Source organism: Rhopilema esculentum, chromosome 3 (genome assembly GCF_057945365.1).
Source record: "Rhopilema esculentum isolate cy_ngs chromosome 3, ASM5794536v1, whole genome shotgun sequence".
NCBI lineage: Eukaryota > Metazoa > Cnidaria > Scyphozoa > Rhizostomeae > Rhizostomatidae > Rhopilema > Rhopilema esculentum.
The window spans coordinates 3,753,360-3,776,325 of NC_142817.1; the positions used below are offsets into that span (position 1 = coordinate 3,753,360).

Sequence of the window (22,966 nt, forward strand, 5' to 3'; positions counted from 1 at the left end):
TGCCTTTCAAGAACCGGTGGTACTTGTGAGCAACATGTGCCAACTAGAATCTTCTCTTGTTATGACGTCACAAGTTCTTTTTGATAACAAGGTTGCTAGCTAGAAACACGAGGCTATATCGTGGTCAGCGGTTTTTTAAAAGTCAAGGCCAAGCACCGTCATCATCGGTGTTACAGGACCGAACTCGTGCGACTTGAGCGGTTAATTATAAAGCAAAGCTATTGTTAAAGTGTAACTTAGGTCTTAAAATATTCACTGTAAGCCTTCTAGAAGCCTTTGGGCAGCAGCTCGTAGGCTTCCAGCTCTGCCTTCGCGAGAGAGACGAACGCTTATTATAGCCGTTTAGCAGAAGCTCATAATTCGAAACAACGGCCAAAGTCACGGGAATTTATTATTGCATACACCAACGATTATGATAACGAACAGTGATCAATTTGGCTGAAGTCAAAAGGCACGAAGATGAAAATTGACAGGAGTAAAATACGGAAGAGTTCTTCTGACTTGGTAAGGACGCGCGATAAAGTAAGCGATTGGGAAGTCTAATTTGAGTTTAATCTTGCCAAATAGCTCAAAGCCAATTTTTATAGGCCCATAAATGTTTAACTTTGTTTTTCAAAATGGGAAATTTGTTCATACTTTTATCACAAAAGAGTCATATTCCTTGTATTTTGCTGGAAGCTTGCTGGTAAGTTGTATCGAAACGCGCCACGGCTTGTTCAATGGATGGGCGGAGGGGAAATGCTCCCTTTCATTTTCGGCAAAAACAAAAATGTACGAGAAAAGCATTCGGAAGCTGAAAAATATTGTTTTTGCATTTTGTTGCTACCATTTTTATTGTTGAAAGCAAGATGGCTAGCTTTGCAAATCAATGGAGTGAATGCCAAGGGAAAACCCCTGTATCCCACTGGTATAAAAAGGGTTTCTTTCAATCCTATGTAAATACTTGGGCCTAAAATGATACTAGTAGCTAGAAACTAGGGTCATAAATAATGAGGATAGTCTCATGTTCTATATGAATCAATAGACACAGTTTTATAGCGAGATAAAATTATTGAAATGAACCAAATTTGTAAGTATGTATTCCAAGAATTCATAATTGAAGTTTCTGCATTTATGATACCTGTAGATTGTTGCCATGACCAGAGTTCTGTTGTGGAGGCCTGTATACTTTCTGTATTGACACAGAGTCTAATATTTCTGGATTACTTTCTTCAAGGGACTTTGCAATTCTAGGGGAAATGGGAAGTCACCAAATGTTAAGGAATTACTTCACCACTAACTGTGGTAAAAGTTAACATTAAATTAAGTGAATGTTTGACAAGTCTATTTTAGTTTGGGGTTGGTAGTGTTAGAACAACTTTCTGCACAATTATGATTTTGAATGCTATTTTATGTGGTTTGATTATTAAGTGCAGTCTTTTTATCAATTTTGTTTGCCTAAATGTGCAGTGGTCAGAGTGCTGATGAGTCATGTAAAGTTTTTTGAATTTTTTAAGAAGGGTTTTGTTAATTTTGTAAGAAAGGTGCATTAGATGATTAGAAAAAAGAAAAGTCAAAGACAAAATAGGATTTGCTGAACCTTTTAGAGAGTATAAATGTATGCTGGCCTTTCTAAAATATCTTAAGGGGGAATGGCTGGCAAAAGCAAAAAAAGGCTGGCAAAATGCAGATTTGTATTGTTTGCTAAATAATTTGTCATGTTTATGTTTTTTTTATGTGTTTTAAAAAATGTTCAAGGTTCGGGCTATTTGCTAGTTTGTTATTTTGCTGTCCATAAGTAATATTTCTCCATCAAGGGGATTACATCAAGAAGGAACAACAGGGTAACCAAAAAGGTCTCTCAATAATAGTGACAAAAAATACTCAAAGACCACCAATTCTAAACTATCACTCAATCAGTCAGACTAAACAAAATTATCACTCAATCAGTCTTGGTCATAAGGAAATCACCATGTGTGTGGTAAACCACTCGCATTATTTCTTTCATGGCTGTGATTCACAATATAACATATCTGACTATTTCAGACCCCATTTACACTTTCCTGTTTAAAAACAGAACTAGCAGAGCAAGATTCTATCCGTTCCAGAGTGCTAGTGTAAAATGAAGGGCCAACTGGAAAATTTTTGTCATGGTTCCAAGCTTGCACATAACAATGGAAACAGGGTCTCAATTAGCTATTATAGAGGGTATGAAAGCTCAAAGCAACTGATATCACAGTGCAACTGTGCTTTCATGTCAGAAACATATTTGTCAGAAGATTTGTTGTTTTTTCCGGCAAATTTTCCTTACTTTTTAGATTCTTAGATGCGTTATGAAAGGGACAAAAAGGCACTAAAAGTTTTTTTGCCTGAACTTTGTCCTTGATGTTTAATCAATGTGGCAAGATGTTGTAAAATGTTTTTTCATCGTTTGGTATAGTTTTTGATATAGTTTGGTATAGTTTGGTAAAGTCATATCATGTGAAGCTAGGTTTTTGATTTACAGAGTGCCTTGAGTGTTTACGCTGTGTATGTTCCAAGAACAGTTGATGTTACAGGAAACTACAGGGAAATATTTGTTGATAGAGTGGCTTAGATGAAGGGGGTTCAGAGGGGGTGAAACCCCCCTATAAAGCTTAACTGCTGTTTTGTCAGAAAACTTCTGGCCTTGTCGGACATTTCTTCTGGTCTATTTTTATCTAAGTGTTACAGTTTGAGAGAAAAGTTTTTAAAACTGAATATGGTGATCTCTTCTAATGTTCTGAACCAGATTAGCAATCTTTTTCACTAGGTTATTGTACTTAAAAATTCCTTTTTTCATAGGAAAAGACAAGAAAAATCTTCCAGTACCAAATCTGTTTGTTATGCCAAGTTTTTGAAAAATTTTTATTGAATAATCTAAATTGCTCACCCCTCGTAAAAATGTTTCTATAGGTGATAACCACAAACACCACTGGATTGATAATAACCTTGATCGTCGGAAGATCTTCTTTTTGTGGGTCTATTCCTTCCCTGCCACAGCATTGAAAGAGCAATTTCATCAATTTTTACCATGAGCATGACACTACCTTATAAATGCCATGTTTCCGAGAGAATAGAGTTCATAAAAAAGAGGTCTCAAGTGTCACAAAAAACTATTTTTAAAATTTTCTAATTGTTTTCACATATGAGGTTTGATGGGGCCAGAGCTTGTGCTAATCTGGTCTTATCTCAGCCAATTCATAATACCTTTAACTTATTCTGCAGATTTAGAGGTATTTCATGATTCTTGTTTAGGTTATGGGAAAAAGTTTCAAAAATTCTGAAAATAGATTTTTGTGACATCATCACTTGACATCTCTGTTTGAACAAAGCAAAATGATTAGCCTATTCAAACAAAACAGTTTCAACAACCCAATCAGCACATCACAATAGGAAGACAAAATAGGCACTATTCAAAGAATGAGCTGATGTTGCTCAGCTTATGAAAAACAAAACTTCAAATATTTTGCATGCATATTTTGCAGTCCATATTTTGCAGTCCATGTTCATGGTGCCTCATCATCTGGTTTTATCTTGACTTTTTTGGTTATTGATATTAAAGTGAAAAATTTTCCATGTTAGTTTAAAAATTCCAAAATATAAGAAAACAGTATCTAAGTGTGGCATGTTGTCATTGCCATCTCTAACAGTGTCATCTTAAACTATTTCTGCATACTAGTTTTACAGATATCAGAGAATCAAAGCCTGTGTAAGCCCTCCATTTTATTTTCCAGCCTTCAGATTGTCAGAAGCTAATAGAGTATCTCCGTGACTGTTCTGAGAGAGAACTCCTGTTGCAGTTGAAAAAGATCAACATATGGTATTTTGGAAAGGTAATTTTCATTCTAGATATTTTGCAGCATGAAAGTCACAAGTGGAAACATAGTACACATAGTTTAAGTGTAAAGTGTTTCTTTTTCATTTTATCACTTTGAATTTGTGTTGGTAAAATACCTATTTAGTCAAAAGTTTGCTTATAGATTATAATGCAGTTGGCAAAATGCAGTTTTGATAATATTTTGCTTACTTTCTATATTATTTACTGTTTGGAAGGTTCCTAGGTGCAAATCCTATCTTTCTTTGTATGTCAATATACAATGACGGGAAGCGTTTGCAAATGTTTCATTAACCATTTTTGTTTATTTACAGTGTGAACTGTACCATTGGATTGATGTGTTGGACAGATTTGATGAAATCTTGGAAAGTGCTGCAAAGAATGTCGAAGGGAAAGCTTGGATGTTTGTGTATGATACCCTTCCTTCCAACCAAGAGGGTAATATGGTAAGTAAGATTTCTTTATCAATTTGATACATAAGTGCTTCTTGAAATTGTATTTGACAAAAAGGGCATGTATTTATGTCATATGCCAAGGCTATTCTCATGTGAACTTGGATTTCAGTTTATGTCATGCCCTGTCCTTTCTGTATAACTATACTAGCAGAGCTGCCTTTAAGCCAACTCTTGCAATCCTCAAAAAGGGTATCTTAAATGATTAAGGCATGCAGAAAGGAGCAACCGCAGCATATGGGTAAAGAGGCCTCAGCTGGCTCATATCATGCTTGTAGTTAATGAAAGTGAATGGGGCCAACTCTGGAAACCTGGAAGAGGTAGTTGTGGATGATCTTGCTACAGGAGGCTAATGTCATGAGTTTACACAAAGTATAATGCAGCTGTAGCTGGCCACATCATAAAAGGCACCCCCCAAACGTGCTGCATTGGCAAAACCCCCATCCATATGGACTGTAGGTTGATGATGAATAAAACAGTTCTAATTTCCAATTTAGGATGTGTGTTATCAATTCTCGAAACCCTATCTCTTATGTTTCAGGTGAATAAAAGAGAATTGATTCATCAAGTTCTCAAGTTTACTGCCCTTTTGATTGAGCATTCATATGCAAGGCATCTGTATAATTCTATTGAGGTTAGTGAAACATTAACATTATTGTTAAAAATGTTAAATTTAAGTGAGATTAGGTGTGAACTTATTATAGCTTCTGCAGACACAACAGTTTTTTCTAATGGTTAGCTCTAGGCTGATTCTGTGGACAAACAACAAAAAAGATATCTTTGTTAAGTAAACCCATCTTCTAAAGTGAATTTGATGATATGCTTTTTATATGATTCTCTGTAATGTTTTGACAGATTACAGTCATTAATTGATTTTTGATTTATTCAACAGCACCTTGTTAGTTTGATGGATTGTGGTGATGCTTCAGTTATCTTATCAGTTCTCAATTTGATATATGTATTCAGGTATGCATTTGCCAATTTTAACTCTTGTTTTCAATACAGCAAGCTGTTCTTTTAATCCTAGCATACTAGCCTATTTAAAAGTTTGCAAGGAGAGCAATAGATTCTTGACCATCACATAATCCAGTACTGTTGATGTTTTATTTCTAATTTGCAAGCAAAGTTAGGAACACGAGATTCATTAGTAGATTCTTTAAAAAAGGAAATGTGCAGACAAATTTTACAACAATAATCAAGAGTATATCTATTAAATCTTGAAAATGCTTGAAGATGATAAATTATTCCTTGAACAAGAGAGATGCTAAGGTCTAAGAATGTTAAATCATTGAGGAGAAGTCAATAGATATCTGCAACATCTCTTTTCAGTCAAAGACTAGTTAGCGACATATGGTAATTTGCTATTTGATCATGTTACAGCAAAAGATCAAATTATTTGTCAAGGATGACAAGTGAGAAGAGAAAGTGTTTGCAGCAAAGACTTTTCACATTAGGAGAGGTTTGCCAAATTTATTAATCATATATCTATAGATATTCAAATATATTTTCCTTTCAGCACAGATAAGAATATAAATATATATATATACATTTTAATCAGTTACCAGTATAAAAATCTGTTTCATAATGCTATGTCAGTAGGGTCATATTAACCTTTGTATTTTCAAATTTTTGGTATCAAAATTCTTGCATGGATGTCTAAGGATTTTTAAAGTATATATATTTATTTATTCTTTTTTGTGATTTTTAACTTTCTATTGTCCTATTGGCTATGATAATCTTTCATATTTATAGCAAATAGTGACTATAGTTTGTCAATTTTTCAAGTCCAAATCTTACTAACTAATTTTACAGATAAAGGCAGGTGTATTTAAGCTCATATAAGAAATCGGCTTAATTAAATGCAGCTTAATTTTTACCAAGGCTTTTTGCCTTTTGCTTTGTACCCCTTTTGTGCGAGAGCCTTTATGAAATGGGGCATACTTTTATACTGTTTTCACACATGTAGTCAACTTAAGCATGATAATTGTTTTAGGTTTAGATACAGCAGTCTCTCTATGAATTTTGAATTCTTGATTACTTGACAATCATTAGATGGACAGTTGTTTTTAAAAAATTCTCTGTTTTTACAATCAAAACATTCTTTTTCAAGACATGGGGTGGTGTTGAGGCTGGATATGGTCTAGATCAATGTTGTGGTGCAAAGCAAGATGAGGTACGTTTGTGTTTTATTACATCATTAGCAAATTCATGATATTCAAAGTGGTTGTAAGGGGGGAGAGGGAGTCAGGGCTTCCTTGAAATTGAGGATTATATGTCAGGAAACCTTCAATTATCTGAAATATACCCAATTATGATTGGACCCACTTTGTTAAGTTTTTAATCAAACAGATATTATATATAAATGATATCTATTCGATTAAGCATCTTTAAATAGAAGCAGCTATTATTCTGTAGTGAGTTTATAATGCTTGTCACAAAGCAAAGGTTGACAGACATGTAGAAAAACGTGACTTTAATTGGCAACAATCAGCGCCAGCCCTACCCAATGAAGACTTAATTCTGCTAGTTTCTACAAGCTGGCGAGGGGATAAACTTTACAGAAATAGTCCATGATGAAAATATGGTATTAAAGCTAAATGTTTGAAACAGTTCACAGCTGAATTTATAATATGTCATCCATTTTTGCACGCAGGTGAATTTTAAGTTTTTATTAATTTTAGTTTTTCAAGGACAGTGGAAACCTCTACTTTGAATGTTACATTGAGGAGACACCAACAGAAGATGATACAGTTTCTGAGGTTTGGCTTATTGCTTATACACAACATTCCCCAATATTTTCTTTATAAAAAAGCATTGATTTTCTTCTGTTAGACCAGTCTCCATATATAAAAATGATTGGCCGGGAACATTTTTCAAGGATTTTATAAAAGGAGAAGTGCTTGCATAGAAATTTAGTTTGAAGGATGTTTCCAGCTTCCCTTGCAAGGTGGATTTATTTTAGGCGACAGTTAAAAGCCTGTTTTGTAGAGCAATTTTTGTAGAGCTGACACTTAATGTGAAGTGTCAAATGTGAACGCTTTTATAGAGAAATGTTTTTTTATATATATTTCCTTTATCTCAATACCTTAATATTGTCTTCAGCCGTTTTTCACAAAATGGAGCAATGGATGAGATTTTTTTCTTGATTTTGGTGCTTTGATTTTGCTAGGTTTTTTAAACCTGACGTGTGTAATAAATAATTGCATTTTTGTTGTAGACTTTCCCCCAACCAAACAGAATGCATTCAATACATTTGAATAACCTGCAACAGGTGAGTAAGAAAATCAAGCATATATTTTCAAAGTAAATAAATGATAAAGTAAATGACATGCCACAGGCAGTCAACTGTGACTTACTTCTGTATGCAGATGACTCCTGTCTTGTATATTTGGAAACAAAAACGTGAATGAAAGAGAAAAATAACTGAACAGAAATTTCATTTCTCTTTGCGATTGGGTTGTTGATAACAAACTAAGCATTCATTTTGGAGAGGAAAAAAACCAAATCGATACTTTTTGGTAGATAGAATAAACATACAGACAGAAAGAAGCTGGACATCAGAAGAGGCGACATCAAGATTAAACAATACACCTCAGTTACATATCTAGGCTGTATTCTTGACAAAGACCTGTCCGGCGAATCAATGGCTACAAGAATCCAAGGCAAAATCAATGGCAGGCTCAGATTTCTTTACAGAAAGCAACAATATTTTGACTTCTACCTTCGTAGATTACTAGCAGACGCACTAATTCAGTCCCATTTTGACTATGCAAGCAGTGCTTGGTTACCATACTTAAAAAAAGATTAACCAAAAGAATTCAGACAGCTAAAAATAAATGTATCAGGTTTTGTTTGAATCTGAATAACAGAGCACATATAGGAATCAAGGAATTCAAAAATATCAGTTAGCTCCCCACTAAAGATAGATTTGAACAATGTATGACTGCAAAGGTTTCCAATATTTTGATAATTCAGCCCCACCCTACATGTCAGAGATGTTCTTACCAGTTGACCAGAGCAGAATCACTCTAAGATCTAAAGCAAACTGAATCAACTTTTCCGAAAGAAAAACATATGGCAAAATTGCCTCTCATATCTTGGTCCCAAAATTTGGAACAATCTACCATCAAAACTAAAATCTGCAAAGAACATCAATAGTTTCAAACATAAGATCAAAGATAAATTCTTTGATGATCTACAAATCAGGAGGATAGCCCCTACATATTTTATTGAAAACCCAAATTCAGCCAACGAAAAGGTTCTAGTTAACATTTTTCCAGAATTACTTTTTCCAAGTTTTGGATACAAAATCCATTTTTCATGAACATATTTCTTTTTTATAACTTTCTTTTGGAGGGACCATTATGGAAACAAGGTTGTGCTAACCTTTTTAATGCTATCAATTCCATTTTTAACCTGGGGTGTTTTTATTCTACGTGTTTAACTTCTATCTGTAAATTCTATATATCTATAATTAGATCTTTGTCTTTTTCTTAATTTTGAATTGTAATTCATTTGATGGCAAAATTATACATACATGCATTCATGGTACAAAAAATATATATGTTGTGAACGCTTAGTGATAACTGCTTGTAATCAGCTCTGTTAATTGGACTTGCACATTGATTTCATGAACTGAGCCCATTTATCGAGTGTAGAATGGAACTCCACCTTGAGTTAGACTGTGTGTCTAACTTCATAATGATCAGAACAACCTAGCCAAGAAAATGAATTATAAGCTTAACACACAGTTGGAGATCTGCCGATGTCTGCAGAAGGAGTTCTCTAAAAATTTTCTCCAGTGAGAACACAGACAATCACAGTTGATTCCATCTGACTTCGTAGGTCATGAGTTTGTTACTCTTTCTAACAGGGGTGCTTCTGCTCACCCTCTTGCCTATCATTCTATTCACTTTTCTAATCACCCTTCTGTTTACCCTTCGGCCCTTCCTTATCCCCACCATTTTGACCACCAGGTTTCCCCTTGTATCTTACTTTCTGGCCACTGTTTTTCCTTTCAAACCGCCTTTCCCCTACACTTCTGATCAACTGCAAACTTACCCTTCTTATTTCGGTCAAGTATTTTCTGAGCTCAAGTGAAGACAATAAATTTCACCACAATAAAACTGTTAACAACTCATATTCAAAGGCTCCTGCTTTTCACAACTAAGTATTTTGTACTTTCTCAGGAGTCGCATTTCGATTGTCTCTCTTATTCTACATTTTACTGTCAGTTCCTTTTGCTAGAATTTGTGCACAATAAAAGGTTCTCGAGCGAAACGTGAAAGCTGAAATCGAATATTTGCCCTATCATTGTGTTTATATAAGTATATTTTATTATATAACCTCAATAATTGTGTTTATATAACGTTTAGAAGCCCCAAACCACCACGCTAAGCCAAAAATCCTGATGAAAGCCATCTATATATGATGCGCTTTTACTGCAAATTCAATTTTTTAGGGCATCCCAGACTTGCTAATGCAATGATATTTAACGGCATATGAATAAGTACCACGGGGGAAGAAGAGGCGCATTCTACGCTAGAAAGAAATAATGCAAATGTATTCCTTTCTCTTCCTTCAGATTTCATCTCATCCTGGGCAAATTATGGAGCAAATTCTTGAAGAGCACAACGTTCCTAAGGATGTTCAGGTTAGAAAGATATCATTTCACGGCTTAGCCTTTTAAGTTTTTGTTTAGCAAAAGTATCATGACATTTTGCCAATATCTATGCCATTTCCTCAGATGAATAGCATAGTCTGTGAATGCATATGACTTTGACTTTTTGCGTTTTACTTGTCGATGGCTTTTGAGACTCGAAGTTGATAATTTATCCCGTTGATTTTAGATTTCATTGCTATATCGCCTTCGTCTCGCTCATTCAATGCCAGTGTTAGAAAAAAGGCTACAGTTTGTGCAGTTAAGACTGCAAGCCATTTCCATTCTCGGTAAGGAATATCATTTTTATAGTTTGAGTATCCTGGAGATATGTTCCACTTGAGAAACTTTCTTCTCCCCCACCTGCCGGCTTGCAAGTAATAAAAATGCTTGCCTCTTTTGACGTTGCTTTTTCTCAGGGTTTTCAACATTCGAGAAAATCCTCTGGCACATTAGGTGCTAAAAGAAAAAAGAATATTTTAATGAGTTATATATTTCTAAATATATTGTTAATTTTTGTATGCTATATCAACCATTTATCTTCAAACCATTTGGTTCTAGTATTTTCTCAGCTACATTTATTCTCTTCTTCTCTAATGAGTAGCAAGCCATCCTTTTGGTCCCCAATTTTTGCTTCGTCAGTGGGGCTAGATATTACAGAAACATCTAATTGCCTGTTGCACAATAATTGTGCTATTATGTTTAATGAATTTATTTTTGTAGTTCTTAAAGTAGTAGTTTAAGGAAAATATCTAATCTGCTTTAATCAAGTAAAGTAAAATCGTTTTAGATCTTCAATCTTTGGTAATGGCCTTTAATTCTTATTGTGATTTTCATCCTTTCCACCTTTTTTTCAGTCTACTCGAATGCAACCGACCAAGTGAACTCGCTTGTGTATGATGGCTTTGTGGAAGAGATTGTCAACACATTGGAACTTCCAGACGATGGAAACAAACTATCGGTAATTTGTTGTATAACGAATCGATGTCTGGATCAGAGGCGGATACTTGGTCAAATATTGGGGGGGGGGGGCAAGTCTATTGTTTTAATAAGATGACGTCACATTTCCCATTGTTTTGGAACAAAGACCATTGGACTCTAAAGTATTGGAGGGGTGGCCCCCCTCGCCCCCCCAGGTGTCCGCTACTGGTCTGGATATTTCTTATCATATTTATTTGGCTTCTATTTACAGTGGCTGCCTGCGGTGGACAAATTCATTTCTTTTCTTAACCGTTGATACTATTTCCAGATGAAATAACTGCTTTAACAAATACGTAAATGTTTTGTCTGAGAACTCGAAATGGCACGGAACAGTACTGTGTCTTTGATTCTTGGAAGCTTTCTTTAGCCCTCTTTGGTGTATTCGGAAGAAATATGAATTTGCTTATACCGTATTTGAGTATTTGAGTAAGTACTTGAAGCGTACTTGAGTAACTGGCTTCAACTTAATCAACTGCAAATGAATTAAAGTCTCTTTCATATGCTTATTTAATTTATCTTTTATCTGTTCATGGTAATTTATCTTTATTCTTTTAAAACTAGGAGGTGAAAGCATCTTGTTTGAAAACACTCACTGCCATTATTCATGTGGATCGAAATCCCAGGTATGGAAATTTTTTTAGTTTGCTAGAAAAGGTCTTTTTACTAGAAAGCTTTCAAAAAGCATACATTGTAAGCTCTTCGAAACTGCGAAATTTCAAGACTGCTAGGAAAAACAAAATTACTTAATGCTTTACAGTGAAACATCCATAAACAGGCACCTAAATGAAACACTTGATCCACATAAAATGGTACTCCAGATAGAGATTCTTTTTGGAGATTTAAGTGTCTCTAATATTTAAATTACAGATATTGTTTGTCCATTGCACATTCATACACGGCCTATGTTTAGCCACGCCAAGTCAAGCAAGCTGATTCTGAGTTAAATTTTCTGTCATTCGATTCGGAACTCTTTAGTCAAAAGTCTGATTATCTATGGCCGAAACTACCTTGAATGCTCAAAATACATTACTTTTAACAGTAGATGCAACACTGCGGTTGTTTTGTGACCGAGGTCATTCTAAGCGTTACTCTTACGTTTTTATTTGCTTTTCCAAGGCTGAATTCAATCATAGAATGCACTGGAGCGTCATCATACCACGGGTTTTTGCCAACGCTTGTCAGAAAATGCATCTCCCACATGACAGGTGTGCATTTTGTCATTTTATTGTTTATTATTGTAACATCACCTACATCTTCTAGAACTTTTTTTATCATTTTGCACCTTTAATTATTTGTCTCCATTCATATGAGATGTTACTATCAATTTTTTACGAATTTAATTAAATCTTTGCTTCTAATGGTATATGTTAAGGTTTGCTTTCCTTAAAAAGCGTTTAGCACATAAAATGGAATCACAATAAATGCTTATAATGTAATGTTTATATCAAGTCATATTCAACAAGGCCCCAAACAGTGCATTTTGATAAGCGCCTTTCAATAGTTTTCAAGCACAAGATCTGTTAATCCGACTTTATCTTGATTAAATAAATTGCTGTTTTGTTTTTTAGATGCAAACAAAGACGATTTTCCGCAACCGTTTTCGACTGCATTGTTCTCTTTCTTGTATCACTTGGCAAGTTATGAATCAGGTATCATGTTACTGAAGCTTAATGCGTCTTATTGTTTGTATACTCTCAGTATCTTATTGATCTAGTACACTCTTAAAGAATAGCACAACACATTCGGCTGCGACGTAACACGATACAACTCGACATGAACCAACACGACTAAACACAGTAAAGCACAACACAACACAAGATAACACAATAACGCAGCACAACAACCCAACACAACAACACAGCAACACAGTATAACACAACCCAACACAACACAACACAACACAACACAACACAACACAACCCAACACAACACAACACAACACAACACAACACAACACAACACAACACAACACAACACAACACAACACAACACAACACAACACACAATGACTAACAAGCGGTAAAACCAAAATACAACAACGCAACGCAACAACGCAACGATAAAAAACAAGCCAATGGACAAAGAAAACACTGTTTTTCTTAGCCATGAATTAGAAATCACGAGGCAACCAAGTTTTGTTATCTGTCACATTTCTGTCTCGTATAAAAAATCCCAAGTATTTTATCAAATGGCCAAGTTACTTTGTACAGTTTTTATAAAGAAATTTATTTCACTAAATGTACCTAAGACTTACATCATTTTCAAACATATTTTCAAGGCTGTGAAGCTTTGGTTTCATGTGGTCTCATGGAATCACTGTTGAAGGTTGTTCGCAGGCCTGGCGAGGATGACCATATTACGGTATGTTTGTTATTTCTATCACAAAAAGGAAGTTTTTTCTAAAGTTGCACAGTTCATTTATACTAACGTACCACGACATTCCTATTGTAAATACCTTGAGCTTCATTAATTGACCTTGAGCCTCCCAATGACAGAGATAGTTGTGTCCATTATTGCTTTACTGTGGCCAAAATTCTGTGCAAATAGGAGAAACTGAAGAATCCGGTTAGGATAATCCGATTAATCTCGTGTCATGCACGTCGAGGAGTTTTTGACTACATTAACGAATCACGTGTCGCCTAGGGACAAGAAACGCTCTCCTATGAATGTAACATCTAGAAAAAACATGATTCCTATCCGGATAGTGAGTCGATGTCTTTTCCCAAAATGTCTTTTCTAAAGTCAAGACATTTATTAAAGCTACCACAAAACAACGTAAAGTGCCACTGGTACTAATATGAACTACAAGGCAGTTTCAATCAGCCTTTTGGTAATTTTTCGTAAAGAGGCCTTGCGGTTGTCGAAGGTTCTTGGACAAATGAAACTGGAAAAATTCTTCTAGGTAAAGAAATCCGGGTTTCTTTTCTAAGACAATAATCTGCAAGCCGAAGTAACCCAACCCCCGTCCCTGAAACAAAACAATATAATGCAAAAGGTATGGTTGGAAATATTTTGGTGAACTGGGCTTTTCGAGTAATTTCTTTTGCTTACTAATGCTTGCAAGTAGAACACGCTAGAACAAGATGACTAAGTACATTTAACTGTGATGGCTCAATTAGAGGCAATGTGGCGAAACTTCTGGATTCATTCCAGCTACTTCACACGTGATGTTGTATTATCATATTTCAAAATTTTCTTGCAAAATGCTACATGAGGGTACAATAGCTTGCTGTAAAAAACTCGGTTGTAGTTGGGAAACTCTTGTAGTAAGAGTTAATGGAATCTTGAAACCCAACATATTATTGACTTCTTTGTAGAGAATATACGGGCCTAAGCTGGAAGGAAATACTTACTCATTACAGGGATTTTGAGCCATTCTTGGGAAGACTAATAATTGGCGCCTCTAAATACCCATGCCTTCGTTTTAAGTGGGCTAATGATTTTTGATTTATGTATGTAATTTTTATTCTAGTTTGTCACAAGAGCTGTTAGAGTCATCGATTTGATCACAAATTTGGACATGGCCTCCTTCCAAACTCATAGTGGTTTGAGCATTCTTGTCAACAGGCTGAAGGTTTGTATTTTCCACTGGAATGAGGTTGAAAGTTAACTTGAATATGTTTGCAGCGAATAAGAACGGCGTATTGCTATTGCTATAACGTCTGTCTGCTGTTCCCAAGCTTTCCAAAAGTGAATGGATCATTATTGTTTCATTATTATGATATATAACATTTTGGATTCTTGGTTACGAAATTGCGATAAAGTTTGGTTGTGTCTTACTCCTTTTTGCATTTTAAGCGCACAAGCGGGGCAAAGCTGTACTTCTTACCCAGTATACTGATACTGTAATCCTCTGTAATATTGCTATGGTATTGATAATACCTTAACCTAAATCATCCCTTAGATTTACTGGAATAAATTTATCTGCAGCCTTTTGAGATAAAGATCCAAAACAAAGATTCTATGCGTTGTAATTTCACCCTATTATACATGTTAACTTTCTACTTATATTTTTTTATTGTATTTATTGTACATCGCTAATTTATATTTGTATGGCTTTATTTTATGGTCTTTCTGAAATAAGGTTTGTTTTTAACTGAAACATACCTTTCAATTGAAGTAAAGTCACATTTTTTCTTTGAAAGCTTAGGCCAAAATAATGCTTTCATTTTCCAAATGATGGTAACAACATTTTTCTGAAAAAGTACAATTCTCAATGAAGGTGTTGATAATATCAACGTGAGCATTTTAAGGAGGCTATTTTTATTGCAGAATGAAGTAAAAAATTGTAGCAAATATCATGGCCCTATACTGCCAATCGACCTTCCCGGACAAGAGGAAGAACCCGGCCCATCGCAACAGATATCCGACACCTCTGATTCGGCCCAAAGTGAGGGTAACACCGTTGAAGGCTCTGCGGAAACTCAGGCATCAGGAAGTCTGGGAACCAGTGACGTAGATATGAAAGGTATTAGTGCTATAGAAGATTTAATAACGTTCAGCTTGCAGTTAATAGCCAGTTACTTGAAAGTGTTTGTAGTTTGCATAATACAGATTTTGAGTACCGCACACAGTTATTTAACCAATGACGTCACTGTAGAATCATTCTTTCTTATATTGGATTATTAAAAAGCCTGAAAAAAGAGTTGAAGATATAATGATTGTGATTAAATTATTGAGAACTACTAATATAGTAATAGAATAATGGTCAGAAATGTGTCAACGCCTCTAGACTGCTTTTGATGTTACTTTGATATATATTAGTAAACAGAAGTTCATTTCAAAGGCCGTCCTCAGACAATCAAAGTGACAGTTATTGCATGGGAAAATTTCTTTAACCTTTCCTTTTACAAAATTTCAAAACTGCACGACAAGTGGAGCAGTTATCGATAATGGTTATCTGAAGTTATCTGAAGTATTTTCTTTTAGCCTTCTTCAAAGTATAAAAACTCTAATAATTATCACGTTCAAGAGTGGCTTCGTTGTCTTCACCTGAATTTACAGCTAATAAGTTTCATCCATTGTATTCTCAGCTGATTTAAAGTGATTTAGTGACGTAGGATGGGTTTTCTGCTCCATAATCGGCTCAGTTTATCGATTATTATAATTTCATATGCATATAGATGATAGGACAGATGTTTATGTCTTGATTATGTACACATACTCTGTCAAGTTGCTAGCTTTTTTTCTGTTCTTTTGATAACTTTCCCATGCATCTCACTCCTCTGCAATTTGCACCCTCAAATCCACAATGAATCGCTGCCGGTATTACAGAAAATCTTAGTTGCTACAAAAAAGTACAGAGTACATTCCCTAATCTGTAGGATTTCTTTTATTTGATAAATCTTTGATTAAAGATTCAAAAAGTTCATATTCGTTTTGTTCTCTTGACAGAAGCATTTCTTACAATTTGAGATTCTGCCGCTGAATCGCCCAAATTCATTCGTTTATTGTACTATTTGAAAGTTTTTGAAATGTAGCATAATTTTTACATTTTACAACACTCGTCTTATGGAAATATCTGGAGAATGTAGGCCGCAACTCTGCCTATTACCGTACCACCTTCCCTCTGATAATGTCCCACTTTGATATACATTTTTCAATTTTTAACTGATCCTGTCCCACTTATTTCTTATGCTGTCTCACCTCTTGTCTGCTGTCCCACCGATTGTCCTGTGCTGTCCTTCTTTTTGTCTCATGCTGTCCCAACGTCTGTCTGACTGCTTATTCTGTTCAAATTACAGCTTATTTAAATGCAAAACTGATGCTTCTTTACATGATTTCGGGTATCCACCTTTATGACTTTCACTAAGTTTTCCTCTCAAATGTTTGATGTGGATTCCCCTTGGTAAATTAATTGGTATTTCATCGATCTACACGTCTTTGAGCAATCCTGCATTCGTTCCAGATTCAACAGGCTCGAGTAGCTTTGCTGATGGCGGCGTTGCTATTCAGAGGAATCAATGCCTGCCACAAAGAGCGGCATTGTTGAAGTCAATTTTGAACTTCTTGAAAAAGACCATCCCTGATCCAGCCTTCTCTGACCACACAAGATCATTGATGGATGATACATTGCAATACTCGCTGAAACTTGTCATAAGCAATGCGGAATACTATGGAGCATTGCTGTTTCTTTTAGGTATGTCATCCTATTGAAAGATTGATTTGCCATGTACAAAAGTGTTTGATTATTTTACATGTTTTAAAAGGGGACAAATTTCTGGAAGTGCAACTGTATATTTAGATAGTTATTTTCATAGTTTTGCGTTACTGTTTAAATTGTACATAGTCAATACACTTCTGGTAGAATATGTATTAAAGGCATAATAGATAAGATAGGACCAGTGGTCGTGACCCTCTGTTGAATGTCATGTTGAATGGCTCTGGAGTTTCGAAACCTTCGAAACGGGAGTTTCGGAACCGTCGAAATTGATGTTTCGAAACCTTCGAAACTAGAGTTTCAGAAAAAAAATATTGCTCGTTAAAGCTTTTCTTCTTGTTCTCCGATGAACGAAGCAGTTAAAATTGTTACAAAAACGTCTGCTGTATGGACTTCAAGGCCCTGTTCACACGATACAGGATTCATTTCGTATCGGATCGCTTTTCAAATCGGATAGGCCTTCTGTTCGCACGATAATGCTTGAATCCGATACGCTGCTGTGAATGTGGAATCGAATCATATCGGATCGCTTTTGAGCTAGTGTGAACACATGAATCCGATACGGTTTCGCTCCGGAACCTCTGTTTCGAAAAAAAAGCTTCGTTTTCGGGGTTTTTAAAAACAGTTTGGCACTCTTTTCAAGACACAAAATCACAGTGGATCGCAGTTAAAAAATAAATATGCTCCTTGCGATGATGATGAGCTTCACAAAATTAATGCAAAAGAAAATTAGATTGTTTGAAAATTGATGTCGAAATACTCCTTCTTCAAAACAAAACAGCGTATCAGTTCCATCACGTCAAAGAATGCATTCAATCAGAAAAAGAGCAAAACAACGAACAACATTCCACGTTGCTATTCAATTGCTTCAAGACCATGGATTTTTTGGAGCAGTGTTGAAGCGTAGCGTCATCCTATGAACAGGAGTGAATCCGTTACGAAATGAATCCGGTATCGTGTGAACAGAGCTTGATATTCGTATTGGATTGGGTCAGTGAATCCAACATGAAATGAATCTGGTATCGTGTGAACAGGGCCCAAGTATCTCAAAATTGATTGCGAAATCGGCTGATAAAGCTGGCTTATTTTCACAGCAGGCAACAAATCAATTAGCTATCTTGTGGATTGAACATGTGATATGAAGCCGGACCACGTCAGCTTAGCATACTGAGAACTGGTCACATGTCAATGAATGAATCATTAAGACATTTACGTACCCAGATAGAAATCAATGACTAGATATTTTCAACTGGAAGTAATTTTTTCGATTTGCCGTGAACTGATTTATCTAGTTAGAGATCTTAGTAAGACTACCCATTCAAATCGGTCGTAGCCATAGCAAAGGACGTGTTTCTGGTAATATTGTTCTTGAATTTTGATTTTATACTTACGCTGTCTCAGGGCACCTGTTACTTGCTTTTTGAGTACCTATACCCTTTTAAAAGACCTAAAAACAAATGGCCTGGTTAGAAAACCCACCCTAAAACATTAAAAGTTTATTTGGAGTTTCATTGAATTATACTGACGAAATCACTTAGTATGTTAAGGAAATATTTACAAATTATTATCTTTGATTTTTTCTGGTTTGTCCTTCCATGCTCTGGTATAGCCCTGTATGCTGGGGCGAAGTTTTAGTATTTTTAAAATTTAATTGTTTTTAAAGTTCCATTTCACTACATTGCATTCTCGTCGTCGTGTTGCTTTGTCCGGCCTTTAAAATATTGGTTGCGCGAAGTGCAGGTTATTTTTAATCCTGTGACGCAACTGTAATCACTTAAAATGTTATTATTCCGCAAGGATAAAAGATCTTTATTTAGAAATACGTAACTCTGTTTTAATTGCAGCCACTGATGTTGTTACTGTGTACATTTTCCACGAGCCATCAATGTTATCATCACTTCAAGAGAGCGGGCTCACTGGAATCGTTTTGAAGTCTCTTATCGTCAAAGATGTAAGTACACATCATTACATCAAAGGTCTACCGGCTTTATATCATTTATGTCTTACCGTATATATCAATTATATTCAGTAAAAGTAGCGGCTTTCCTTTTATTGTCAGAGAAATGTAGGCTTTTTTTTCTGAAAACATTTTGGTTACAAGATTCGTATATTTGAATATTGCTTAATATTATTGGACCATAAAGTTAAAGGTGGCTTGGTATGAAATTGTTTCGGGCTATAAGATGATAGTCTTATATTTCTGTTTTCGTTCCTATCTTTCAGAATTACAGGTACAAACATGCCTGAATTCTCTCAAGACACTATAGAGTTGCATTAACTGATATGCGTGTTTTTATTGTTGTTTTTTTCTCGGTGCGTTGCGGTGCTCCTTATTTCCTGCATTTTAATCGATTTTTTGCCACAAGAATTTTATCGGAGTCCGTTGAGCAGCCTGCTATAGTGGCCTTTATTTTATTCGCACACTAAAGACTTGCCCGAATAAACAAGAAAGCGAAGGGCTAAACCCCTGCGGCTTCCAAAAAACGGCGGCTTCTATTAAGCGGTGGCTTCTAATTTAGAGCGGCTTTTAATTAATAGCAGCTTCGTTTCAAGGAAATGCGGTAACTCTTTTTAATGCCAATGGAATATAGTAATTACTTTTTATTCGAGAAAATATTATTTTGTTTACATTTTTTCTTCACCTTTCATGAATTATAATTTCGATGTATTTTCCTCTTTTCGAGACCAATATCTTTGATTTTCACGAGATGATTTTTTGTTTACTAGTTAATTTTGTGACTTTATAATCATATTTCGCATTTAAAGTAGATTCCAGGTTTGCTAATTTTTGCTTCAACGCTGTAATGTCAATTTGGACCCACCCTGCTTTGTCTACAACGAAATTTGCAACCATCCCTGTAATAGAAACATCTTCTTAGGATTAACACTTCCCAACTGATAGCAAAAAAATCACTTTTAAGTTATTTTTCAATCGTGCAATATGCATTTTGTTACTTATTAAATTCCAAACGACAACAAATCTCCTGGAGACGCTTATTCTTGTAAATTTCTTAGTTGTTATAAAGTTACGAATCTATTAAGAGAAAAGGCCCTGAGAAATTGGGGTGGATGTTCTGGAATGGAAAAATCAATCGTGATAGCATTAGTACCGATTCCGTCTGATCTTAATATTTGTATGCCTTTTGAACAATCATCTCTCTGCCTGAGGTTTTTAAGTGTTTTAGCTGCGAGAAGGCATTGTCAAATTTCAGTTGTTTGGAATAGCTATTTTGCAATATTGAGGTTTAACATTGAAATTTTTGATATGTAATGTTTAACAATATACAGTAAGATGTAAGCACGCTTCTCAGTCCCCAATGTAGTTATAAAAGACCGTTCATTGTCCTTATTTTTATTTAGGTTCCTGCAACGAGAGAGAACCTAGCATCGCTTCCCAACACCCTGAGTGCGCTGTGTCTAAATGCAGCTGGCTTGCGTGCGTTTATATCCTGCAAACCCTTTGAAAGACTTTTCCGAATACTAATAACACCAGAATATCTTCCTGCGATGAAAAGAAGGCGAAGCTCGGATCCTCAAGGTAAACTTCATTTAATTAGGGTACTACTATTAAGAGAATAATTATAATAAGAACAAATTTAAAATGCATTTATAGAGAGCTAAAATCAGGGACGGACAATGTTTGGGGGGGAGTGGGAGGGGGGATTGGCAAGCCATATTTTGATAAGATGACGTCACATTTCCCCATTGTTTTAGAAAAAAAGACCATTGTACTTCAAAATATTGTGGGTGATCGCCCCCCCCCCCCCCCCCAGGTGGCTAAAATCTATGTACATATATTCTAAAGTGCTGAAAAAATTAGTGTTAAGAACCGTAAATTACAGCAAAGAAAGCTAAAAGTATCATTCGTACTTTAAAATGATTATCAAATAAATATATATGTTTTTAATCTTGTTTTGAAAGTATGGACGCTATGAGATCTTCTGATCCTAGGAATTAAACCATTGCTAGCGTGTTGTTCAAGCAATGGTTGTAGATTCTCTTGTAGGGTAAACTAGTATCCTAATAAATGTGACTGTATAAGTGTTAAGTATATTTGGAAATGTTTGATTGTTGTTTATGGCTGTTTCTAGGGGATACTGCTATGCATCTGGGTACTGCAATGGATGAGTTGATGAGGCACCAACCAACTTTGAAAACTGATGCAATGAAAGCAATTATAAAGGTATTTCACATCTTCAAGCTCATATTGTCAAGACTTTGCTTGTCCTTTTGCGGTTGTTGCCTTTTTTACAGTTTCTCTTAAATTCTCTGTCACTGCTGTCGCTTTCATCCTCAAAGTTTTTCTAGCTCTTTCTTTGTTGGTATTCTCCATTTGCCCACACACAATGGCGTTTGTTTGAGTTCCATAAGGCTTTTATCCTTGAGGCAGAGAAAAAACTAAAGGCATCCAGTTAGAAAGTAACCCCAAAACACTGTTGATAATCTATTTCATGAAAGAGCTTAGCACAGTTTTACTGAAGCCTGTTCTCTTATCAGTGAGTTAATGGTTCAATCGCTGTGCAATAGAAATAGAGACATGCCATTGTAAAGTTGACCAGGATATTTGTATGGTCACCTCATTTGGTGTTTCTACAGTGCTGTTGTCTTTTTTTCTTAAACGCTTTATAGTTCCTGTTGTTGTTGTTGTTGTTGCTGTTATTGTTGTTGTTGTTGTTGTTGAGGCTTTAGATCGAAGTAACAAGTGCCCAATACTTTTTCGCTCAACGCAACCTTAATACGTGTTTTGTTGTGTAGGTTAGGACTATCCTGTTTGCCCAGTCTAGTCATATTTTTCATATGTATACATACTTTATCATATATACACTTCCAAAAGATTAAGATCTTAAACACTACTTAAAAAGCCTCACTTAAGTTCTCAACCAGACTCAAAATGACTGGCAGTTTGTCGTAGTTGGTTATAAGGTTTCAGTAATGTCAATCACTTTATTTGTAGTTATTAAACCAACTGTGTGAAATGGGAGGTGATTCACAGATGATTGCATTTCACCCATACGACAAAAGCAAGCCTGCTAGCAAACAGCCAACCCAGGAGACCGCACCCCAGCCGACCGTTAATGTTGACGATCCAATGTCGGACGAGGACATGGAGGAGGACTTTGGTGCTATTGTCAGTAGAAAACAAGACAAGTCTGCCGAAAAGATTGACGACCTGGCTAAGTATGCAATGCTTCCCTGGCCTATTTATTCTTTGTATGGGTAAAACAAAAAAGCAATAGTATAGTATGCCTTGATCTATTTCCGTCATGACGATGTTTCATAAGATTACCCACACCTATCAGCGAAGGTTAAGACTCATTGACATCGTCAGTGTAGCGCAAGTGCGGCTTAGAACATCTAAGGATATCGCAGACTTGTAATTGCCTTCCTTACGATGGTTAACACCAACAGTCCCTCTAAGTAAAGCACAATTCACGATTTGTGTAACTATTTAGCAGGATAAGTTCTCGTCCGTTAACGGAATTAACAAGACAAATAAATGCACCAACTAAGAACGGCCATGCACCACCACTATGTCTGGACCTGGTGAGTTCCCTGTGTTGAGTGAAATATCTAAAGAAATAGAGAACTGATGCCTCTTTTTAGTAGATGCATGTGAGACCAGACCACAGAATAGGAAATAGGCAGAAGGGTAACTCTTGTCGGTTCCTTTGTTGTTTTTGAAACCTGAGTCAACAAGAGAATTCCTTAATTCCTCTTTAACCTCGATTTCATTAGACGAACTTAGCCATGACAAACTATCATTTATTAATCAGATATAAACGAATTTTGATACATAATTGAATTTGTTCACTATCATGTGGCGTTTCGTCTCAGATAAAGTTGTCTACTTTCATTCTTTTTTAAAATTTCCCCGACAG

At 35.6% G+C, this 22,966-nt stretch overlaps 1 protein-coding gene across 3 annotated transcripts in view; it reads left to right on the forward strand.

The window, feature by feature from the left end:
* The first annotated feature begins 123 nt into the window (after positions 1-123).
* LOC135692872 (E3 ubiquitin-protein ligase HUWE1) overlaps positions 124-22,966 on the forward strand; it is a 61,213-nt gene continuing 38,370 nt past the window's right edge. For 2 of the 3 annotated variants that reach the window (XM_089112536.1, XM_089112547.1), the window contains exons 1-23: positions 124-522; positions 3,735-3,833; positions 4,150-4,281; positions 4,829-4,921; positions 5,180-5,253; positions 5,668-5,746; positions 6,398-6,460; positions 6,969-7,046; positions 7,505-7,558; positions 9,872-9,940; positions 10,137-10,236; positions 10,804-10,907; positions 11,489-11,550; positions 12,044-12,132; positions 12,496-12,576; positions 13,206-13,288; positions 14,400-14,501; positions 15,200-15,395; positions 16,836-17,066; positions 18,932-19,038; positions 20,448-20,625; positions 21,179-21,270; positions 22,042-22,265. In XM_089112536.1, the coding sequence (XP_088968662.1) occupies positions 460-522; positions 3,735-3,833; positions 4,150-4,281; positions 4,829-4,921; positions 5,180-5,253; positions 5,668-5,746; positions 6,398-6,460; positions 6,969-7,046; positions 7,505-7,558; positions 9,872-9,940; positions 10,137-10,236; positions 10,804-10,907; positions 11,489-11,550; positions 12,044-12,132; positions 12,496-12,576; positions 13,206-13,288; positions 14,400-14,501; positions 15,200-15,395; positions 16,836-17,066; positions 18,932-19,038; positions 20,448-20,625; positions 21,179-21,270; positions 22,042-22,265 (2,453 nt within the window). In that variant the 5' untranslated portion in view covers positions 124-459. The remainder of the gene's footprint in view (positions 523-3,734; positions 3,834-4,149; positions 4,282-4,828; positions 4,922-5,179; positions 5,254-5,667; positions 5,747-6,397; positions 6,461-6,968; positions 7,047-7,504; positions 7,559-9,871; positions 9,941-10,136; positions 10,237-10,803; positions 10,908-11,488; positions 11,551-12,043; positions 12,133-12,495; positions 12,577-13,205; positions 13,289-14,399; positions 14,502-15,199; positions 15,396-16,835; positions 17,067-18,931; positions 19,039-20,447; positions 20,626-21,178; positions 21,271-22,041; positions 22,266-22,966) is intronic. The other variant, XM_089112544.1, reaches the window with a different exon arrangement.